The following is a 23,515-nucleotide window of genomic DNA, read 5'->3' as shown; positions in this document are numbered from 1 at the left end:
TCCGAGGTCCCTCTCACAGTTACTACTATTGAGCAAGGTACCCCCTATACTATACCTGTACACTTGTAAGAGAACTGTTCTATGAAATTAGATTTAAATATGCAGTGTTAGTTCACATCCATTTGGGGGCACTTCTTGTCATTTGTAATGAAATGGAATATTAACAAGGCCTGGTGGGCTTTATTTTTCCTGTCTCACATTGTTTCATCTTTGGATGACATCAGTATCTCTTAACTTTTTAAATTAAAACATGCTTGCACAATAACTAGTGGTGTTGAAAATTTTAACTGACATTTAGAACCTGTTCTCATCCCTCTCATTCTTTGCTGATCACATTTGATAAACACTATGATTGGGGGTTGTTTCTAAAGCCCGATTACCACTTTTTTACGTATGAGAAACGGGTCCCAAGAGCAGATCCTGGAAACGTGCCTTGTAACAGCTGCAGATGTCAGCTAGAACATTTCGAGTTTATGAATCTGGAATTTGGCTGCTAAATACTGCTGAATCACTAATAGTGCCCTGGGTTAAGACCCGTTAGGAGCAGAGGATGGTGCTCCATTGTCTTGGGCAAGGGCTGTTGTGCCTCTTCGACAACTGCTTGTGTTTGCACGGGGTGTGTGCAAAAGACAAAACGTGTTTATTTTTAGCCTTGGAAGTATTCCATTAGAACAGTGGTTCTCAACCTGTGGGTCGGGGCCCCATTTGGGGTCGAACGACCATTTCATGGGGGTCGCCAAACAACGCAGTCTGCCATTTTTTCCCCCCTTTTCCTTAGCTGTGCTACTCCCTTTTATTCTATTGGCTTTTGAAAGCCAATAGAATAGACTCTCTTGAATAGAGACTAATTCTATTGGCTTTCAAAAGCCAATAGGAATTGTCCAGGCTGTCTCTGCCCTGCTGACCCCGCCAAAAGTCCCATTCTGCAAACGGTGCTGCACCAGTTGAGTAGTCCTCAACTTATGACCGGTTGAGTAGTCCTCGACTTACGACCGGTTGGGGGTCGCGGCATTAAAAAGGTTGAGAACCACTGCATTAGAATAAGAAAATATTCAACATGCCGGTCTGGCACTTCTCGTAATGCAACTTTCCAGGGTTCCTGAACTCAACGTAAAACTGAAACAGGGGCCTTTTTGAGATCAACTGGCTTTCATCCCTGGACCACAAAAGAGGATGGAGAGGGAGGGAGGGAGGGAGGGAGGGAGGGAGAGAGAGAGAGAGAGAGAGAGAGAGAGAGAGAGAGAGAGAGAGAGAGAGAGAGAGAGAGTTTATACTATCTATCCCCTGAATTGCATGACTTTTTAAAATTTGTTTTCTTTCTTTTTTATTAAAAAGTTTTATAAAAATTACAATATTAACCCACCCAACCCACCCCCCTCTCCCTCCCCCACTTCCCAGAGCTGAATACAGGGTTACAAATATGATAATCATAATCTAACTAACATTACCAACTATATAAATAACCAAATCCATAATGCACTTTAACTCCCCTTTAACATAAATATAAGCAAATTAAAAGTGAACATAATAATAATGAGAACATAAACAAATTAGTATCCTAATTATTAAACAATACAGTCCCCAAATAGTTAAACATTACTAATACTAAAAATAATAATAATATCATAATAATACTCTAAAATTCACTCGTAGGCTAAATGAAACTTTTTAGTCCCATATTTATTCTGAATATAATTTATCCATCTTCTCCAGACCGAAATGTATCTTTCTTGTGAATGATCCTTCAAATAAGCAGAAATCTTAGCCATTTCTGCTAAATTTGACACTTTAATCATCCATTCTTCTATAGTAGGCAAGCAATCCTTCTTCCAATATTGCCCTACTAGTAACCTTGCAGCAAAATTTGTTTTCTTTTTTTGAAAATGAAATGTATCCAAGAAGTAATGAGAATAGAAGTCTGCCATCATCCTTAGTCCAGTCTATATAATTGTTTGAGCAATCAGTGAAATATCTTCTCAAGGTCTTTAAGTAAGCCCTCAGAATGAGCTGCTAACCCATCTTCCCAATTGCGCTTTCTGAATATTTTGATTTTTTTTTTTTAAGGGGAATATCATCGTGTCCCAAATACTGCAGTCAGAGGACATGACATGTTTCATTTAAGGTCAAAGTATTTTGCACCACCTGATCAGACACATCAAGTCTTTGGTCCTCCTTCTTGGGTCCTTGTGTGGCTGTGTTCCTTGTTCCCTTCCCTAGCTTTAGTGATGCTAGAATCCACCAGGATGGCTGAATCAAACAAGGGAGGTTGATACTATTAGGGAATTGTTCCGAACTATGGCTGATGCTTTGGCAGTGTTGATGAAATGTCTAACAGAACATGGGGCATGGAGGAGGGAGTAGGATTATTATAGGAGTGAGCTTAACATCACCGTATCCAGGGAAGAGGTTGTTGTTGTTAGTTGTAAAATTGTGTCCGACCCATCACGACCCCATGGACAATGTTCCTCCAGTAAACATTGTGTCGGACTCGCAATGTCACATGATGTGTCGCAACGTATCACACAGCTTTTTTTGCTATTGCCAGCAATGAGGTGGACGCTGTTTCGCTATGATGCATCCAGTTTGACACCCCTGATCTAAAAGATAAAAGGTTTCCCCTGTTGAGTTGGGTCAAGCAGTTGATTTTCTTTGCTGTTCTTTGCTTGAATAAAAGCAGCTGCTTTCTTTTGCCTTGTTGTTGTTAGTTGCGAAGTCATGTCTGACCCATTGCAACCCCATGGGCAACGTTCCTCCAGGCCTTCCTGTCCTCTACCATCTTCTGGAGTCCATTGAAGCTCACACCTACTGCTTCAGTGACTCCATCCAGCCACCTCATTCTCTGTCCGTTCCCTTCTTCTCTTGCCCTCCATCTTTCCCAGCATTAGGCTCTTCTCCAGGGAGTCCTTCCTTCTCATTACAAAGTACTTGAGTTTCAACTTCAGGATCTGGCCTTCTAAAGAGCAGTTAGGGAAGAGGGGAAAACCTGAAAAAGAGCCGATCACTTTGCTAGCTATAAGCTGATTTAGAGAAGTGCTTTGTCAGGATTTCAAGATTCTGTAACATCATCCTAGTAGCAATAAATATCTTTCAGGAAGTTTTTGTTCCTGAGTGTGTAGAACTGTAGCATTTGATATGCAGTCTGCGATTTGGAGTAGTATTGCGATGTCTCAGCATCATGCTAAGGAATGATGTGGCTTAATGATTTTGAGGTTGACTCAGAAGTTAGGTGAACTATGGTTGCACGGTCTTAATAAAACAATGCCTTAGCGCACTCTGCACATCAGGCATTATGTTATTATCAGATGAAGCTACTGATGCATTAGTTGGGCAAGAGAAAATGTCTCACACAGGAGGCATCAGGAATGAAGGTCCATGCAAGGGAGACTAACTTCTTAATTAAGCTGCTATGATGACATCAACCAATAGCTTAGTGACCCTAATAAGGTTAAGATCTAGTTAGTCCTTAGATGGGAGAACACCAGAAAATTGAGGGGGGCAGTCAGACTGGGAAGAAGAAACAATATTGTGGAAGTACTGTAGCTGGTGACAAACTATTTCTACATTTTCCCCAAGAAAACTACATGGAAGTGTAGTAATGAAGTACTGTAAGTGTGCATGTAAGTCATCCAGCTCAATTCAAGAGAGCCTCTTAATTAAGAAAAAACATGGAGTCATACTAGCAAGAATTCAAGAGTTGGGGTTGGCAGCCTAGCCTCTGAGGACACCACTGTGTATTTTGGCATCTGTCAAGGCCTTCTACTCTTCTGATTATTATTAGTCAAAACCTACGTTTGACCACTTTTATTCACTTACGTCTGCTTTCTTCAGGAACTGGAGCATGTTTTACTTTTTTACCTGTGAGACAATGGGAAATTATTCTAAAAATCAAGGAGGGAGACAGATAAGATGGCTTTAACCACTCACTCTCCTCTGATGTGATGATCTCTCATTCCTAAAGGCAAAAAAATGTTTGCCAAAAAAATCCATCAGGGTAGCGAGTGCCGTGTGTGCTTCTACAAAATGTGTTTCGCACAACCGTCTGTCCCTACCCTGTTAACCATTATTGTGTCCTATTCTCAAGTGTCCTCTGCAACCTCTTCCCCTCCCAACACCACCCTCGTGAATGACTGCAATGTAAACCACTAAAGCAGTGGTTCTCAACCTTTTTAATGCCGCGACCCCCAACCGGTCATAAGTCGAGGACTACTCAACCGGTCGTAAGTTGAGGACTACTCAACTGGTGCAGCACCGTTTGCAGAATGGGACTTTTGGCGGGCTCAGCAGGGCAGAGACAGCCTGGACAATTCCTATTGGCTTTTGAAAGCTAATAGAATTAGACTCTATTCAAGAGAGTCTATTCTATTGGCTTTCAAAAGCCAATAGAATAAAAGGGAGTAGCACAGCTAAGGAAAAGGGGGGAAAAATGGTGGACTGCGTTGTTTGCCGACCCCCGTGAAATGGTCATACGACCCCAAATGGGGTCCCGACCCACAGGTTGAGAACCACTGCACTAAAGTGTGGGTCATGTCTGCTTGTAAAAGAAGGTGAAATTTCTGCATCGGAGGATTGCTTTCATGATAAGCAATCAAAAAGGTCAGTTGCTGTTACTTAGTAGACATTCTTGGCTTTGTAGCTGATCTGATTGTGCTTCTCTATAATAAGAAATCAGTTGGCTGAAGCCTCAGATTTCTGAGGTCTGGGGGTTGAATTGTCAGCTTGGGGCAATTTTGAAAACAAGCCAGCTTCACAGGGCAGGAGGTCAATGGAGCTGGTCTTGAGAAGGATGTATCTGAGCAGTCTTCTTGCTACTGACAGAAATAATAATAAATGGCTATTTAAGGAGGAGGAATAGGGAAGACTTTGTTCAACATATTGTATATAGGGCAGTGTTCTTCAACCCTGGCAACTTTATGATACATGGACTTCAACACCCAGAATTCCCCATGCTGGCTTTGGAATTCTGGGAATTGAAATCCAGATATGTTAAAGATGTCAGAGTTGAGGAACCCTGGAATAGAAGAATTGAAACTTGTTCAGGAATGGTGCACTGAAGTATATTTTAATTTCACTTTGATGCTAAGTAAGAAATAGCACAAAGGTGGAATCCATAACCACGAGTGATTTTAGTTATTCTAATCTTGTTTTAAATCGGGGAGAGCTATACCTATCAGCAGCCTTGCTTGCCACTAGTGGTCAGTAAAGATCCTCTTTTCTCTAAGGTTGAATGGCTCAACGGGGTTTTGCTGTTCCTTACGGGCCCCGCATTCTCCAGGTACAATTTGCAACACAGCTTTGATCTTTCTATGCGTCGTTCCACATCTGCTGCAAACTCCTAAAAATGCCTCTGCTTTAAAAAGTCGAAGGAAGGTTACACAATGGATCTTAACTTGTAATTTAGTGAAAGTGTTCTTCCCAGGCAACTTTGTGCCTCATAAGGCCAAATGAGTCACTCTGGGTGACACAGCCAGAAAAAGAATAAAAAAGAGAAATCAAGTGTAGAATCCTTAGGATAATTTGGCTTTGAAGGCTGAAAAGCAAAGGCTGATTATTCCACAGGCTTTTAAGGAGGGTTTTGACAGTGTTCTCACATGGTCTTCTTATCTACTATTAAATGTTGACTGCTATTCTTGCTACAATAAACAGAGATATTCTTGTTTTCTAGAGCAGAGGTCCCCAACCCCCGTTCTGTGGACCAGTACTGGGCCCTAGCATGCCAGCAATCGGGCCGCACAAACACGGGATGAAGGCAGCACACAAAACCACACCCCCTGTGGTCCGTGAAAAAACCTCTCTCCACATAACCGGTCCCTGGTGCCCCAAAGGTTGAGGACCTCTGTTCTAGAGGGTATTTTTTCCCCTCTCATTTCCCATTAATTCAGTGAAAAGCCACATTGAAATCAAATATCTAGAAAAGTAATCCAGATGCACCACATTTTTGTTCCGTTTTGTTTTATTTTATCTTTAGTCCAAGAATTTCTGAGCTAACAAGAATTCCATACGACTAAACTCTTCAGCTGCAGGGCTGGAGTCAGAAAGTTCTGATTCTCCTGCTCCTTTGCCAGCCACAAAATGTCTCTTGTGTGTCTTCTAGAATTAGAGAAAAACGAACAAAAATTCCTAACAACCCATTTCCTCTCTTCTCCTTGTACTGTAAACGTAGAGATGAGATGGGACTGAACAATCAGACGAAATGATTTTATACTAAAATGGCAACAGGTCTTGGGAAAGCAGCCTTGGGGTGAGGGACTCTTGACAGGAGAAAAGTAACAGGCAGAACGAATTTCCTGTTGCAGGTTTTGGGCTTTCTGTGGGGATTTATCTTCTCTGGGGATTTATTCCCATGAAAAGCTCCCAATATTTTATAGAGCAGTTTCTTCCTTCAGTCTTGCAATCTAAAATATATACGGCACATAAAGAAAAAGAGTTTCCTTAAATTACAAGAAGAAAAACAAGGGAACTCTGGAACCGGGTCTTAAGGTTACATAAGTCTTAGAATGACTAGAGCAGGGGTAGGCAACCTTGGCTCTTTTATGACGCGTGGATTTCAACTCCCAGAATTCCTGAGCCAGCATGGCTGATCATGGAAACCTCTCCATTTCTCCTCAGCATGGCTGGCTCAGGAATTCTGGGAGTTGAAGTCCATGCGTCATAAAAGAGCCAGGTTTTCTGTCATCTTGGCCAGGGGTAGGCAACCTTGGCTCTTTTATGATGCGTGGACTTCAACTCCCAGAATTCCTGAGTCGGCATGGCTCAGCATGGAAACCTCTCCATTTCTCCTCAGCATGGCTGGCTCAGGAATTCTGGGAGTTGAAGTCCATACCTCATAAAAGAGCCAAGGCGGCCTACCCCTGGACTAGAGGTTACCCAGTTGTGAAACAGCCAAGGGATCTTGGATTAATGTGTGTACAGAATAACTCATATAAGCACAATCTGAAACAGGAGGAAGACCAAAAACTGTTGGTTTCTAAGCTGGTGAAGGATCCTTTCTTTTCTCTTGCCCTGTTCTGCAGGCTGCAGATTAATAATCGGGGGGAGAAAGAAAAGTTGATGAAATTGGTTGTACTAGTGCTGAAGATGACCCGGTTCTCCTCTTAACTACAATGTAATATCTTATCTGGTTCTTCCAACAGTCTTTCGTTCAAACACAAAAATGACAATTAACCAGAACAAAATGGTACCGTGAATAGTTCTGATCAGAGGGTTAATTGATTAAAGTTTCACTTCAGGGTTCCCTACACATATGTCAAGCCTGGGTATTTTACGGTGTGAAGGTAAAACAAATCGAATGTCAGTTTTGAGACAGATGGGTTAGTTTTCCTTATCTCAAAAAGTGTCACTGATATTTATAATAATGCTCATTTGGAAGAACAAGAACAATGCCTCGTGAAATACTATTTTCTCCCCATTATAGAAAGAAGAGTTAATAGGCCAGCATAATCTTCAAGTAAGTTTTAGGAATAAAACTTGAATATCTTCAGTTAACTTTAATCTGGGGCAAGGTGAGGCCTCAGTTGAGTATCAGCAGATAGATATTAAGAGGTCTTTCCATTGGTGCACCATTGTGAGGTCTCCCAAGATGCACCTTTAATCGGAATACAGTAGTCTTCTTGTGTCATTCTTGTTCAAGTTACTGGAACTTGCTCACAAGAATTTCAAAAGGTTGAACAATTCTAGTCTGAGATATGTAGCTCTTCTTTTGTGTCTGAGTGTGTAGGATACTTGATCTTGACCAGGTCTACAGGGTATGGTTAAAAGAAAGTCCCGATGGGACCACAGTAGCGTGATCAAAACTCTGCCTGTTTTTATAGGCATCATGATGGTTAAGCACCCCATCTCTGCTGCCATTTTGATTTTATCCTCCTGACTCCCTTGGAGATGATTGCTGCAAAAGTGGGCCCTACTGCTCAAAAAGCTTTAAAACACCAGGATTCCTGAGGTGGGACATAAGAAGACAATGTTCAAGAATTGAAAGGGACTTCAACCTTCCACTTGAATGAAAAAAAAACAGAAACCCTGAGAGCTTTGCTTTCACCCGAGAAAGGGTTCCAGCAATTGAAATAATAGTAATTTTATTTAAAGAAGGCTCCTGATAACAACCAAATAACAACCTGGAATGATTAAGAAGACAATCAGTTAGTCTGGCCAAGAGAACATCTCTTACAGCTGATTTATGTTGTATTCCTAATCCAGTTTGATCTTGGCCATTACTTGCAGAGCCAGACCTGAATATCTTTTCTATGATTATCCCCAAGGGAAAAGATTAATACAATATCCAAGTGGAAACATTAGTTTATCAACAGCAAGTTTATTAACTTGACTCATTTTAAAGAAATGCAAACTTACAATAAAGTTTACAATAAACTGTACAATAAACTTGTTACATTGGACGATAAAGTTTATTTTTACCTTTGTTCCTGAGCATCACCATCAATGCTGGTCTTGTTTTTAGTCTCCCCCAGTTTACTAAGTCACATTACTAAATAAACAGAAAAGTCCAAAATTGAGAGGAAAAATTTGGAATGGAATCGAATGATGGGAATAGAATAGAATAGAATTCTAGAATAGAATAGAATAGAATAGAATAGAATAGAATAGAATAGAATAGAATAGAATAGAATAGAATAGAATAGAATAGAATTAGGAATAGGAATAGGAATAGGAATAGGAATAGGAATAGGAACAGGAATTAGAATAGAATAGAATAGAATAGAATAGAATAGAATAGAATAGAATAGAATAGAATAAGGAATAGGAATAGGAATAGGAATTAGAATAGAATAGAATAAGAAATAGGAATAGAATAGAATAAGAAATAGGAATAGAATAAGAAATAGGAATAAAATAAGAAATAGGAATAGAATAGAATAGAATAGAATAGAATAGAACAATCACACTTATTGATTAGACACACAAGGAATTTGTCTCCGGTGTATAAGCTCACAGTGTAGAGAAAATTTATTAGTGGTAACAATGCCAGGAAGGAGCTTACTTCACTTCCTAGAGGATTGCATTTCTTATTGTTTCTTAAAGAATGCCCAGGTGATGCCCAGGTACCCAACAGCAACTTGTCGCTGATCTGTTAAGGAATAAACGAGATGGAAGTTAGAAGACTTAAAAGCATTTGAAAGGGCATGTTTTTTGCTACGCGAATGGGGCTGTTTTTACTTAACTGTTTTTCTAAAGAATCCACACTGGCAGCAAACATGCGTAGTAATATCCAGGATGGTTTTTTTAAAAAAGCAGGGCTGCCTTTTCCTGTAAGGGCCCTAACATTCCTTCCAAATTAGTACAATTCCTGTGTTTCTGTGAAAAGAACAGACCGTTTGGCAAGAGACTTTGAGCAAAGCCTTGACATACATGGGGAATATTTGGCTAGAGGGATATTAAACGGGAAATGCATCTGGGGGTCTCTGCATCGGAGATCACAACAGTCTGACTTGCTACGTCTTCTTGAGGAGAGGATGGATGATAAATGTTTCGTTCAAGTGACTGTATGTCTTGTTATGCTATAGGAGTAGGAATAATATCTTGGTTATGGCCAAAGGGGCGTGCGTTTCCAAGAGGCAACTGGACTTTTTTTGGGTTCTTCCTTGAAGACGTTTCACTTCTCAGTTCTGAAGAAGCTTCTTGGATGAGAAGCAAAAAAGTCTTCAAGGAAAAACAAAGGAAGTCCAGTTGCCTCTTGAAAAAGCACCTTTGGGACAACCATGATCTGGATGACTGAGAGTCTCCATAGACAAGTACCTTGGTTAGCAAACTAGTGAGGTATTCTTGTTGAAAATAGAAATATGTATTTTTTTAAACAACAAACCCTACACATCACTTCCGATGAGGTCTATGGAAGCGTCCATCCTTGACCATTGTCCTCCAGTACTCCTTCAGTACAGAATCACCTCTACCTGGGCAGGTCAGGTGGGAACTTGGCCTCTTCCTATGGCTTGACATGTCAGCTGATGATCCTAGTCCTTTAATAACTTCTCCACAATCATTTTGTTCATGGACCTGTGGCCTTGGTCTTGAAGGATCTGTATTCTTATCTGCCGAAGCCCCGATGTTGCCTTCAAAAGTTAATTCAGCGGGCGAGGATCTTTGTGGAGAACCCACTTATGTTTGCCTGCCTTCCCCAATTAACCCACGTATTTGAGCCTGTGATCAACTTGGATCTTTTTGCTCAACTGACACAATCGGTGTGGTTTCAGACCTGAAGTGCATCCTCGGGGTGAGTGTGGTGGTTTTGTGAAGTGCAGATTGCTTCCCATTTTGTCCAGCTGGGGAAGAAAAAAAAATCTTGATGGCCGTTTCTAAGAAAGTCAGCCAATGAACCAGCCATGGTTTTATGGCCTTTTAATTTGTTTGACTAGATTTGTAGTAGTTAATCATTTGACCGCTCAGCATTTTCATGCTTGCGTGGAAATGAAATGTGCTTTGCCTTTAGCTGTGGGGGGGGGGGGAAGGCCTTAGTATTCCACCCACCAGTTTTGGAAAATGCTGCAAAATATTATCTCATCTCAGGCTACTATGGATCACACTCATTTACGCATTCATTTTGTGGAAAAAAAAATTGACGAATTTGTAGAAGTCTTTTTTCTGAATATCGCTACTATGGAAGGTCCAGAGAAAAATGTGAGCTTATAAAATTCATCTTGGTGGGTAGCAGAAGCTTGTATATGGATGTTTTATGCAAAAAAGGAATTATATCGGGATACATAATTCTAATGCAACATTGTCACTTCTTGGCTTTATGGTCATGAATATATCTTTGAGCCGTGTCCGTTTTTCTAAATGATATGTATTTAAGAAACTATAATTTCATTTTCATAGTTTGTTTAAATGGCTTTCACCCACCCTTGCAGGATTAAAGCTAGAAAATGAAATGCTTTGAATGTAAGAAAGTACTGAGAACAAACGTTGTGGTAATTGAGCTGGGTCAAGGTGAATAATTAAATCATTTTGATCCCTACGTCTTCTTAAATTTAATGCCAGAGTGACGTTGGTCTTGCGGTAAACAGCCTGGGGGGGGGGGGCTGGGATGTTAACAGAGATCTGGCATGTGGGTGAGTGATACGTTGGCAATGAGATTTTTTACTTAGGGTCCTTTGGTTTGGTTTTTATAAACTGATATATATATATATCAGTTTATAAATATATATATATATATATATATATTCTTCTTCTTCTTCTTCTTCTTCTTCTTCTTCTTCTTCTTCTTCTTCTTCTTCTTCTTCTTCTTCTTCTTCTTCTTCTTCTTCTTCTTCTCCTTCTCCTTCTCCTTCTCCTTCTCCTTCTCCTTCTCCTTCTCCTTCTCCTTCTCTTTCTCTTTCTCCTTCTCTTCCTCCTCCTCCTCCTCATTATTATTATCATTATCATTATTATGGATCATCGCACAGTCAGCCAGATGTTCAGACTGGATTTGGCATTTTGTCTACCTATTGAGTCCTTACCCAGGACCTGGGATAGGCAGATGTGGATGTTTGATGGTATTACAGATATTGTCGCAAGATGGAAGCAGTTCCTAGTAAGGCCGCCTTTTGCAATTGACTAATAGCGAACGTGTCAGTGCCAATGGTGTTCAAGTGGTGCTCCAGTTGTTTTGGGATTGCACCCAAGGAGCCTATGACTATTGGTACTACCCTTGCTTGCTTTTGCCACAGTCTTTCTATTTCTCTTTGTAGGTCTTTGTATTTTGTTATCTTCTCCAGTTCTTTCTCTTCTATTCTGCTATCTCCAGGCACTGCCACGTCCACTATCCAGACTTTTTTGTCTTTCTTATCGACAATTGTTAAGTCTGGGGTGTTATGTTGCAGGTGCTTGTCTGTTTGAATTCTGAAGTCCCAGAGCAGTTTAATTTTATCATTTTCTATGACTTTCTCTATTTTATGATCCCACCAGTTTTTGCTTACAGGCAAATGATATTTTTTGCAGATCTTCCAATGCACCATTGTTGCTACTTTGTCATGCCGCTGCTTGTAATCAGTCTGTGCAATCTTCTTGCAACAGCTTACCAAGTGGTCCACTGTTTCTTCAGCTTCTTTGCATAGGCGGCACTTACTGTCTGTTGCTGTCTTTTCAATTTTGACTTTGTATGCATTTGTCCTTAAGGCTTGGTCTTGTGCAGCCAGAATTAGTCCCTCGGTCTCTTTCTTCAATTTTCCTGCTCTTAGCCATTGCCAGGTCTTGTTATTATCTGCTTTCCCAGCTATTTTTTTAATGTATTGGTCATGTAGTGCTTTGTCTTCCCATGCCTCTATTCTGTTCTTCATTTGGTCTTTCTTGTAGGCCAGTTTGGTCTCTCGCCCACCTATTTGCCTTGGTAGATAAAGTCTGTCAATGTCACTGCGTATTATTATTATTATTATTATTGTTGTTGTTGTTGTTGTTGTTGTTATTCTCTGCCCTTTTCCAATATGTGTTGGAATTTGGCAGTCGTGGGAAGCAGCTCTCCTTCTCAACATGTATGGGGTGCTTTCAGACATTGAGGACAATAAATGTTGAAGCTCTCGTTGTCAACTGCCTCTTTTTTGAAAATCAAGGATGGTGTTTCTAATTTGTATTATCGCGTGAAGGACACCAGTTAACTTCAGGTTAATTGATTGGGTTCCCATTTAGATTATATTGGATCCCAGTCAATCAAATCTTTATTGCGGTCGCAGACCAGCATAAGAAGGGTAAAATTCAAACAATAATTAAAAAAACAGCAACAATACAGGGTTCCTGTATCGTGTAAACCTACCAGGCCTCATCTCTAGTCATATATATAAGCGTAATACATCTGAAGTGCTAGACCAGTGTTTCTCAACCTTGACAATTTTAAGGCATGTGGACTTCAATTCCCAGAATTCCACAGCCAGCATTGCTGGCTGTGGAATTCTGGGAGTGGAAGTCCACATGCCTTAAAATTGTCAAGGTTGAGAAACACTGCTCTAGACTTTTCTCTTTTTTTAAGTGGAATAAAATTGTAGCTTTATTTTCATCCTCGACCATCTTTTTTCCAATCTGGCAGCATTCTATAGTAAGGATCCTGAGTCTTGTTTTCCTACATATTTAAAATCCCCTTGCTAAGCAAATTCTCCAGGAAAGAGTTATGGATCCCAGTTCTGGTTTGTGGCTTCTGGAAGCTTCTCTCCTGTTGCCATGAGGGCGAGCATGTAAGGAAGGAGGGTTTTGTCTACATTGTTTGTGTTAGCAATTATACTCCCATCAAAAGTTTTTCCAAAATGGAATCTTTCTTCAGACTTTTGGTCAATCTCGGAGAGTGGGGTGGGATGGGGTGGGAGAGGAAGAGAGAGACAGTGAAGGAGAGGGTTGATACATGGATGAAAAATGAACTTTTGCCCTCTTCTTTGGAGAAGACTTCATGTGTTCTCCTTTTAGGATATAGACCACAACGTGGCAGGAAACGGTGCTGTTAATTTTCAGTGGCGGCAGTTGGAAGATGATGGGGAGCCTTGGAAAGGAGGCCTTCGGGAGCTATGAATGAATCTAGGAAGCCCGTTGCCCGTTCATGAATTAATTTATGTTTGGCAGATGCAGAAAGCCCTACTACGTTATTTCTGATAGTCCTCTGTAACTTCTGAGCTAAAAAGCATCGAAATATAAAAGTTTATTTTAGAGGTTGCGAGAAGGGGCTAGGCAAGTTGGCTTTTTTTTTATCGTGCCGGTTTGAATAACATATACTTGAGCATCATTTGGAAATTTTTAAAAATCCGCTCAGTGTCTACATCCCTTGTAAGATACGGGAAGTTTACAAGCCATGCCAACTGTCTCATAGTTCCTTTTGGGGTTGTCAACCCAGGAAACGTCTGCTGTCTTTATGTGTGCTTGCAAAGAAGTTGGTTCCTAACAAGGAGATGATGCTTTGCATCTTTTAATTTGAGGAATTAAAGACTCCACCCACAATTTTAATCTTGAAATCTGCATTCTTTTCTTTCCAGACTATATTTTTTCAAGTTTCTAGAATTAAGATTCCTCTGATCAGAGGTACATGACTGTTACAGAGGAAAAAATAATGTACTGTAGCCTCTTTTGCAAGAATTCACAACTTGCTTTTTAAAATGTCTCTGTCCAGACAGCTGTCAAAATAAAACTCTTAATGATTTCTCTTGCTTTGATGTTGCATCAGCGGTGACTTCATTTTGCCACTACCAAACACAGATTTTGATACCACAAATGCTCCTTAGAAGAGTGACTCTTTGGTTGAGATAGGATACGTTGATACGTTCTGCATAATAATTTAGGTTTCAAATATATTTGGCCCCAGTCTCTGAATCTTTAGCTTTTGTCCAGCATAGGACATTCACATGATATCAAGGTCAAGTTTTAGACAAGCTAAGGCGGTGGTTCTCAACCTTTCTAATGCCGCGACCCCATAATACAGTTCCCCATGTTGTGGTGACCCCCAACCACTTATACATCACCGGGTGCCAGGGCGTGGCCAAAGAAAAGGGGAAAAAAATGACAGACAGCCTTGTTTGGCGACCCTCGTGAAATGGTCGTTCGACCCCAAATGGGGTCCCGACCCACAGGTTGAGAACCACTGAGCTAAGGAGATTCCACTTCACTAATCTGCAAAATTATGGGAGGCTCAGATGAAAGGACAGAATTAAAATACAAAACCACAAATGGAAGCCTGCTGAACAAAGAGGAATAATATAGCCCTTTTAAACATTAACCTGCCCATTTGGGTGACAGCTCCTAGTTGACTTTGGCTGATCTTGAGAAGCTAAGCAGAGCTGGACCTGGTTAGTATTTGGAAGGGAGAACATCAGGGAATCCCAGGGGCTGCAAGCTACTCTGGAAAGTTAAAAACAAGTCATGAAAGAAGGCAGTAGCAAATATTTCTATACTTTTGCCAGGAAAACAGGATGGATCCTCCCGAGAAGTCCTAGGAGTTGAGCTTCTAATATCGAAAGGAGATTTCAGTATTGGATGATTTTATTGTCTATGGATTTCTGAATGCTAGAGAGGGATATAGTTGAGTCCCTATAGGATGCAAAGCTACTGACCTGTTTAGCTACCCTCAGCACTGTTGAAATATTTGGGGATGGATTTGTAGTTCTCGACTTAAGACCACAACTGGAGCCCAAAATTTCCGTTGCAAAATGAGGCATTTGTTGAGTTTTGCCCTATTTTATGACCTTGCTTGCCACAGTTGTTGAGGAAATCATTGCAGTTATTAAGTTACTAATACGGTGGTTAAGTAAATCTGGCTTCCCCATTGACTTTGCTTGTTGAAAGGTCACAAAAGAGGATCCCATCACACACACACACACACACACACACACACACACACGGGACACTGCAGACGTCATAAATATGAGCCAGCAAGCATTTGAACTTTGATCACGTGATCATGGGGTCACGTGATCATGGGGTCAATGGTCATAAGAGCGAAAACCAAGTCATAAGTCACTTTTTCAGTGCTGTTCTAACTTTAAATGGTCACTGAACAACCATGTAAATCAAGGACTACTACATCAGGGGTAGGCCACCTTGGCTCTTTTATGACTCGTGGACCAACTCCCAGAATTCCTGAGCCAGCATGGGGGAACTATGGCCCCCTCGTGACTCGTGGACCTCAACTCCCAGAATTCCTGAGCGAGCGTGAGGGAACTATGGCCCCCTCATGACTCATGGACTTCAACTTCCAGAATTCCTGAACCAGCATGAGGGAACTATGGCCCCTCATGACTGGTGGACTTCAACTCCCAGAATTCCTGAGCCAGCCATGCTGAGGGGAAAGGGAGAGGTTCCAAGCTGAGCCATGGAAGCTGAAGGCCACGAGTCATAAAAGAGCCAAATTGCCTGCCCCTAACCTACATGAAGAAAGATGTGCATTGAAAAGGGAATGACACTTTTAGAACTTCTGCCTTGACACAAAAGTTTCCAAAGCTTTGTAGGCCCCTTTCTTTTCTTGGAAACATTCCAGAAGCTACTGCCATAAACTTTAATTACAATAACCCTTATTTAGAATTTTAAGAATAATTTGTTTAAGTTCAATCTCCAGGATGTTCAGTAGTGCTTTGTTCATGTTTATAGTGGACAAATTCTCGAACTTCATGGATACCGTAACCGTTAACACCTGTTTCAACTCTGTGCTGTTAGTTTTGGATGCAACGTTTGCAGCGTTGTATGGGCTACAAATGAGAAAAATATGAAATGCAATCCGACATGATAACCCACAAGAAATACAAATGGCTTGAAATATATATTTGAGTGGAAATAGATAGTTTTGAAGGCACCTGTAATTTATATGGAATGGAGTGCTTTTCTTTTCTTTTTTTAATAAATGGTCTGATAATCTTTATAAATATTGTAGTGGGAAAAGGCTCAGTCTATTAAATTTCAGAAGTTAACCAGAACATGTATATTTTCATAACGTGAGAAAAAAAAACCTCTGCTCATTAGCTGGGTCAGATTTTGCTAACTTGTGAATTCTTTGGAGAGGTTCTGTTCATTACACAGAAATCCAGCGGTCTTCTCTTCCCTTCTCTTCTCTTCTCTTCTCTTCTCTTCTTCTCTTCTCATGCAAGGAAAACACTTGAGGGAGGCTGAAACTTTGTACCAGCCAGCCTGGTGAAGCAAGAAAGATCCCCCGGGTCTAGAGCACCCCAGATTTGCCAAAAACTGTGTTCTAATGAGGGGAACCTTCAAGAGAATACATTCACCGTATCCTGGCTGAGGGCTACACCCAAAATCTAACTAAAAACACCACATTTGGTGGTTTCTTTTGAAAGATGCCCTAGACAACAAGCAGAACCAAGAACGAGATACTTCCCAGTTTGGTCCTTGGTGAAGATCCATCATTCAGAGTCAAGACTAGTCAAGGCTTGGGTTGAAATATATCTATGTTATCAACTTCCTTCTAAAACTTACACAAATTTAAAGACCTTCTCTATGAGTACCAGATGGCATGGGGCTCCAGTGGTAGAGTAGCACACTAGACATTGACTAATTAAGACCCAATCCCCACCCCACCTTCCCTATCTTGTAACTATGGTTTTACTTTGATTGTACTTCCATTTCATTGTGTTAGAAATATTTGCCTTTGATTATTTTAATATTTTTATGCTGTAAGCTGCCCAGAGTCGCTTCAAAACGAGATGGGAGGCAGGTAAATTTAATAAAATAAATAAAATTAATAATAATAATTAGTGAAACACTTTTCCTCCATCCTCTATCAGTCCAATTCTGACTGCTTTCACGAGCCAAGATGACGAGAGTTGAAAGATGTTTTGGTTAAAAATGGCTGCAGGCAGAGAATCATCCTGCCATATCATCTTCTGTTTATAGAATCAACAACCTTTATTTTCTTTCTCTTTTTATTTAGTTTTCTTTTTAATTTGGGAAACCTAACACCTCTATAGTATTTGGAAAGTTCTTCACACAGATGAACAGAGTTGAAAAGGATCTTGGAGGTCATCTAGTCCAACCATCTGCTCAAGCAGGAGACCTTATACTATTTCAGACAAAGGTTGTCCAGTCTCTCCTTAAAAACTTTCAGTATTGGAGCACCCACAACTTCTGGAGGCAGGCAGTTCCCCTGGTTAATTGTTTTCACTGCCAGGAAATTTCTCCTTAGTTCTAGGTTGCTTCTCTCTTTGGTTAGTTTCCATCCGTTGCTTCTTGTTCTGCCTTCAAGTGCTTTGGAAAATAAGTTGACTCCCTCTTCTTTGTGAAGACTGCTATCATATCACCCCTAGTGATTTGAACTTTGATCCCAACTTGCTAGCTGAGACTTAATTGGTCATTTGACTTCCTAAATGTGATCAACTCAACTATCCTTAGATAAACGAAGAATAAGTTACAGGTTAATAGGTACTAAATATTTGGACTAGATGACCTCCAAGGTCCCTTCCACCACCACCACCACCACCACCACCACCACCACCATCATCATCATCATCATCATCATCATCATCATCATTTTGGTGTCAGTCCTCTATATCAACGCTATTCTGATTATTAACCCTGTGCTGGTTTTCTTCTAAAGCAGTGGTTCTCAACCTTTTTCATGCCGCGACCCCCAACCGGTCGTAAGTTGAGGACTACTCAACCGGTTGTAAGTCGACGGCTACTCAACTGGTGCAGCACCGTTTGCAGAATGGGACTTTTGGCGGGCTCAGCAGGGCAGAGACAGCCTGGACAATTCCTATTGGCTTTTGAAAGCCAATAGAATTAGACTCTATTCAAGAGAGTCTATTCTATTGGCTTTCAAAAGCCAATAGAATAAAAGGGAGTAGCACAGCTAAGGAAAAGGGGAAAAAAATGGCGGACTGCGTTGTTTGGCGACCCCCGTGAAATGGTCGTTCGACCCCAAATGGGGTCCCGACCCACAGGTTGAGAACCACTGTTCTAAAGAAATTAGTTTCCCAATTATTTCTTTGTGGAATCCAGGAGTGTATTTTGGAAAAACAAGAATACCTTTTCAGGTTAGAAAACACCCACTATCTCCAGCTCTGCAAGAATCAGTATCGCTGCCCAGAAAACCCCAGTATTTTTCCAGCACTCTTCTGGTTTGTTAACTTCTCCCCTGGTGGGGTTTAAAACCTGAAATGGCTTCTTTGCTTTTAAAGTTGTTTTTTTTTTTTTCATTTTGATTTTTCAGTTTTAAGATGTGTGATATAGCCCCTCCCTAGTTTTGTGGCTCTTTTGCAAAACAGTTGCTCGCTCTCTGTGTGGGTGCCTCAGTTGTGTGTTTGTGCATGCAACAGAACTGTTGCTTTAAGAGACGTTGTTGTTAGTTGCGAAGTTGTGTCCAGTCCACCGCGACCCCATGGACAATGTTCCTCCAGGCCTTCCTGTCCTCTGCCATCTTCTGGAGTCCATTCAAGCTCATGCCTACTGCTTCAGTGACTCCATCCAGCCACCTCATTCTCTGCCGTCCCCTTCTTCTCTTGCCCTCCATCTTTCCCAGAATAGAATAGAATAGAATAGAATAGAATAGAATAGAATAGGAATTCTTTGTTGTTGTTAGTTGCGAAGTCATGTCCGATCCATCGCGACCCCATGGACCACGTTTCTCCAGGCCTTCCTGTCCTCTGCCATCTTCTGGAGTACATTTAAGCTCAGGCCTACTGCTTCAGTGACTCCATCCAGCCACCTCATTCTCTGCCGTCCCCTTCTTCTCTTGCCCTCCATCTTTCCCAGAATAGAATAGAATAGAATAGAATAGAATAGAATAGAATAGAATAGAATAGAATAGAATAGAATAGAATAGAATAGGAATTCTTTGTTGTTGTTAGTTGCGAAGTCATGTCCGATCCATCGCGACCCCATGGACCACGTTTCTCCAGGCCTTCCTGTCCTCTACCATCTTCTGGAGTCCATTTAAGTTCACACCTACTGCTTCAGTGACTCCATCCAGCCACCTCATTCTCTGTCGTCCCCTTCTTCTCTTGCCCTCCATCTTTCCCAGCATTAGGCTCTTCTCCAGTGAGTCCTTCCTTCTCATTAGGTGGCCAAAGTACTTGAGTTTCAACTTCAGGATCTGACCTTCTAAAGAGCAGTCAGGATTGATAACAAGAGACAAAGATTTGTCCCCCCCCCCATGTTCTCTGCTCTTTCTTTCCTTTCTGCTTCTTAGAAATTCTTCTCCTGGCCAGCAGAAAAAATAACCTCACCCCACCCCAAACCCCACTGCACTGCAGTCATCCATTTTTCCAAGAGACATTATGGGACCCGGAGTTGTTCTTGGGAAGAGGGATGACCAGGGAGGTAGACAACATGCTATGCAACAGATCAATCCATCCACCCACCATCTTTTTTTCTTTAAAAAACCCAACAACAATTGATTTTAGATGTCCAAAGAAGGTGGGGCTTGTGGTCTTGATCTTGTGAGAATGTCCGAGGCTACCGTGCTGCCTCAACAACACAGCGTTTTTGTGTTTATTTTTTTCTTTCGGTCTGGCAAAAACGGATTTTCCCACACAGAAAGAAATTAAAGCTTCCTAACCTCTAATTAGCTTAAGTACTGGGGACTGAAAATCACAACAATGTCTTTTTACAAAAACAACAACAACAAAAAAAACAAAACAGTGCATTCTATTTAGTTTTAATTTCACTTTCAAGCCGAGGTGATGGAGGGCCGCCTTTTGCAAATGTCCTCTTTGTGGAAGAATAAAGTTATGCAAGCGATCCGTAACTGGATCTTCCTGAATATGTAGACAGAGTTGGTTTATTTCGCGGAAGGAAGTTCAAAGACTTCAGTGGTGAAAGTCAAAAGAAAAACATTAGATCGGTATCAGGTCTCTAAGCAGGGTTCCAGAGAACGAGGCAGAACTTTTTCTGGGTGGGTCCAAGATGGCTCTCAGCTCAAGGATACCGAACAAAAAGGACACGGCTGAGAAAAAAAGCATAGACTTTGATGTCTCAGAGGATGGATGTCACAGCTTGTAACTAAGCACTTAAAGTAGCTCTTTGGATTCCTTGCGAAGCTAGAAAGATTAAAAACAGTGGAAGAAATGTGAGCCATACTTCAAATAGCCACGAGTCCTTTTAAAATGGCTGGTTTTAGTGAAATAGAGAAGGCAAGGATCATCTGTTAGGAGTGGATGGATGGTTTGGTTGTGCTCAAAACCACGAGGTGCCATCTTGGGGCCTCTGTGGGTCAGCCCTTCTCTGTGGGAGCAGTCAAGTTCTGGATGGCTCTTCCTTGACCTTGAGGTTGCACCCGGGGTAATATCTTTTAGCTGAATATTTTTTCTGCATCTGGAGGGGGTGGGGGGGGGGAAATCTGCTTTTGTTTATATTTTTCTCTTGTTTTTTTTTTTACCATCTAGGTTTTTTTTCTTCATTTTTTAAAGATTTGGCTTATAAGTATATATTTATACTTGGGAATCGCTTTGGGATTCTTTCCAGTAGAAGCAGTATAAATCTGTTTGAATCACCTCCAAAATCTTAAAAACGAGGACCGTGTGAGAAATCTGGTAGATCCAGTGAAGTGTAACTCAGAGCTGGGGGCCCTTAGTTCCATTTTATTTTCTGAGAAAATGACAAAAAGTTCTCATTTGGGGGGAAAAGGGGTTCTCTAAATTTTAACGACGGTTGATTGACCAGAATCATCTCCTCATTTATACGAGAAAGTTTTTCATACTAGGCTATTTCTCAAACTTTTAATATTCAGTTCGATCGTGCGCTTCGGCCTCAACATTATTTTCATTGGCAGAACAGCCTGCTTTGGGAAGTTCTCCACAGGGATGTCCATGATTGCCCTAGATTGGTTAGTAAACAAAGACAAGGATGTTGTGGTAGATCTGATTAATTGTGTGCCATTTTTCTTTTCAGCTGCTGCTGAAGGAAAGGGGAAAAGTGGAGAAGACTTCTTCCAGAAGGTAAGAATTGTTGTGGCATTCATAGGGGTGCCTGCAGCAGCTATTAGAAATGCTTTTTGGGTTGAGTCCTGAACACAATGGACAAGTTCTTGTTTTTGTTTAATACTTGGAGAATCTAGACTAGATCAGACACATATAGGACCAACCCTTCCCATTAATAATACAAAGCCATTGGATGGGCTGTGCCAGATCTAAGATCCGTGAGCCCAGCCTTCTCCTACCTTTGCATAGAGGACAGTAACTTCTCTTCACCTTCTCTGGGGCTAACTAGCTAATCTTAGGATTGGGAATATTTTCCAAAGCACCTGAAGGCAGGACAAGAAACAACGGGTGGAAACTAATCAAGGAGAGAAGCAACCTAGAACTAAGGAGAAACTTCCTGACAGCGAGAACAATTAATCAGTGGAACAGCCTGCCTCCAGAAGCAGTAAATGCTCCAACACTGGAAGTTTTTAAGAAGAGACTGGACAGCCATTTGTCCAAAATGATGTAGGGTTTCCTGCCTGAGCAGGGGGTTGGACTAGATGATCTCTAAGGTCCCTTCCAACTTTACTACTATTACTATTACTAAATGTATGGTCAGTTCCACAATATGGTCCAGATTCTAGACCGGGGTAGGCAACCTTGGCTCTTTTATGACTCGTGCGCTTCAATTCCCAGAATTCCTGGCTCAGCTTGGAAAGCTCTCCCTTTCCTCTCAGCATGGCTGGCTCAGGAATTCTGGGAGTTGAAGTCCACCAGTCATAAAAGAGCCAAGGTTGCCTACCCCTGTTCTAGACCCAGCCCCCAATATTCTAGGTCTCTCTCTCTCCATGCTGGCCAGTAATGACTTTGGAATGTTCTTTTGTTTAGAAAAATAATATTATGTTTCTGTTATGGTTAGCTTGCTTCCTAATATATAAGAATGTGGTCCTTGTGGTTTAGGTTGGTTTTGCTTTTTTGTGTGGATGCTTCTGAATTAAGGGTTGGGGGTGGGGTGGGAGGGTTTTGGGAAAAATCCCTAAAATAATGGGCTTCTGCTTGAATTTGAAGACATTCCGTGTTGGAGACAGACGTTCCTGCTTTTCTTGTCCCTTCTCCACTCGGCTATTTAAGGATGGAAGGAAAAGTAATTGTAGAGATGCAGGACTTGTGGTTGGTTGACACAGCTAGGCTGAGGCATTTGTCATCTTTGTGTGAACTGCAGAAAAAAAAATGTTAAATTTGCAGAAGTTTGCATTTTTGGCAGCCTGTAAAATATTGTGGCTGAAAGAGAAACTCTTCAGAAAAGCTCTTTGGAGTAACTGCTCGCAGCTTACTCATTTCTTTCTTTTCCTTCAATCTCTTAAAACATTTTTCTTGCGTAAAATAAAAATTCAAGATGGGGTTAAAAATAAATAAATAAAACAACTCCCAAACCCCACTCTGTTCTAAACTGGAATGCAATAGTAGGAACGATGATACTGTGGCTTTGAGTAACTGTCACCCTAACTTAACTCAACCATTTTTCTAAATGGTAAATTTTCTCACAAGGATCACATGCTTGGCTGGAAGACGGGTGTTGAAATGGTGAGGGGGAGGAAGTTTGGGAATGTTGTGCAATAAGAAACTAAAATGGCTACATCTTGTTTGGAAGACAGGATGACCAGGAATTTAAAAATGTCATTTATTTCCAGATGTTGCTAAGGAGGGCAGGGTGAATCAGCCAAGATCTTATTTTGAAAGTGTGATTAAATTTGAATTGTCAGATAATTAGGAATGGGGAAAAACAAAACTCCTGAGTCAGCAATTTAATTCTTCAATTAAAACTGGATGCAGAGTTGGATAAAATCTTGCTTGAAGAAGAGCAGGTGGCAGATGTGACCGGGAAGGCTTTTATACAAATCCATTTTGTGCAACAATCACACCCATTCCTAAATTTTGCCTTGATCGCCTTCTCTTTGGACTGTCGCAATGTGCTCTACCTGGGGCTGCCCCTGAAGACCCTTTAGATCAGTGGTTCTCAACCTGTGGGTCGGGACCCCATTTGGGGTCGAACGACCATTTCACGGGGGTCGTCAAACAATGCAGTCCGCCATTTTTTCCCCCTTTTCCTTAGCTGTGCTACTCCCTTTTATTTTATTGGCTTTTGAAAGCCAATAGAATAGACTCTCTTGAATAGAGTCTAATTCTATTGGCTTTCCAAAGCCAGAAGGAATAGTCCAGGC

The 23,515-nt window shown here is 41.1% G+C and overlaps 1 protein-coding gene across 1 annotated transcript in view; it reads left to right on the top strand.

Moving 5' to 3' along the window:
* Positions 1-23,515, top strand: part of BICC1 (BicC family RNA binding protein 1) — a 134,303-nt gene that overhangs the window by 21,148 nt on the left and 89,640 nt on the right. The window contains exon 2 of the mRNA XM_039366823.1: positions 21,283-21,329. Coding sequence (XP_039222757.1) covers positions 21,283-21,329 — 47 coding nt within the window. The remainder of the gene's footprint in view (positions 1-21,282; positions 21,330-23,515) is intronic.

This window comes from Crotalus tigris, unplaced genomic scaffold (assembly GCF_016545835.1).
Source record: "Crotalus tigris isolate CLP2741 ecotype Arizona unplaced genomic scaffold, ASM1654583v1 scf7180000017598.18339901613:2243638, whole genome shotgun sequence".
NCBI lineage: Eukaryota > Metazoa > Chordata > Lepidosauria > Squamata > Viperidae > Crotalus > Crotalus tigris.
This window is presented reverse-complemented; position numbering and strand designations above follow the sequence as displayed.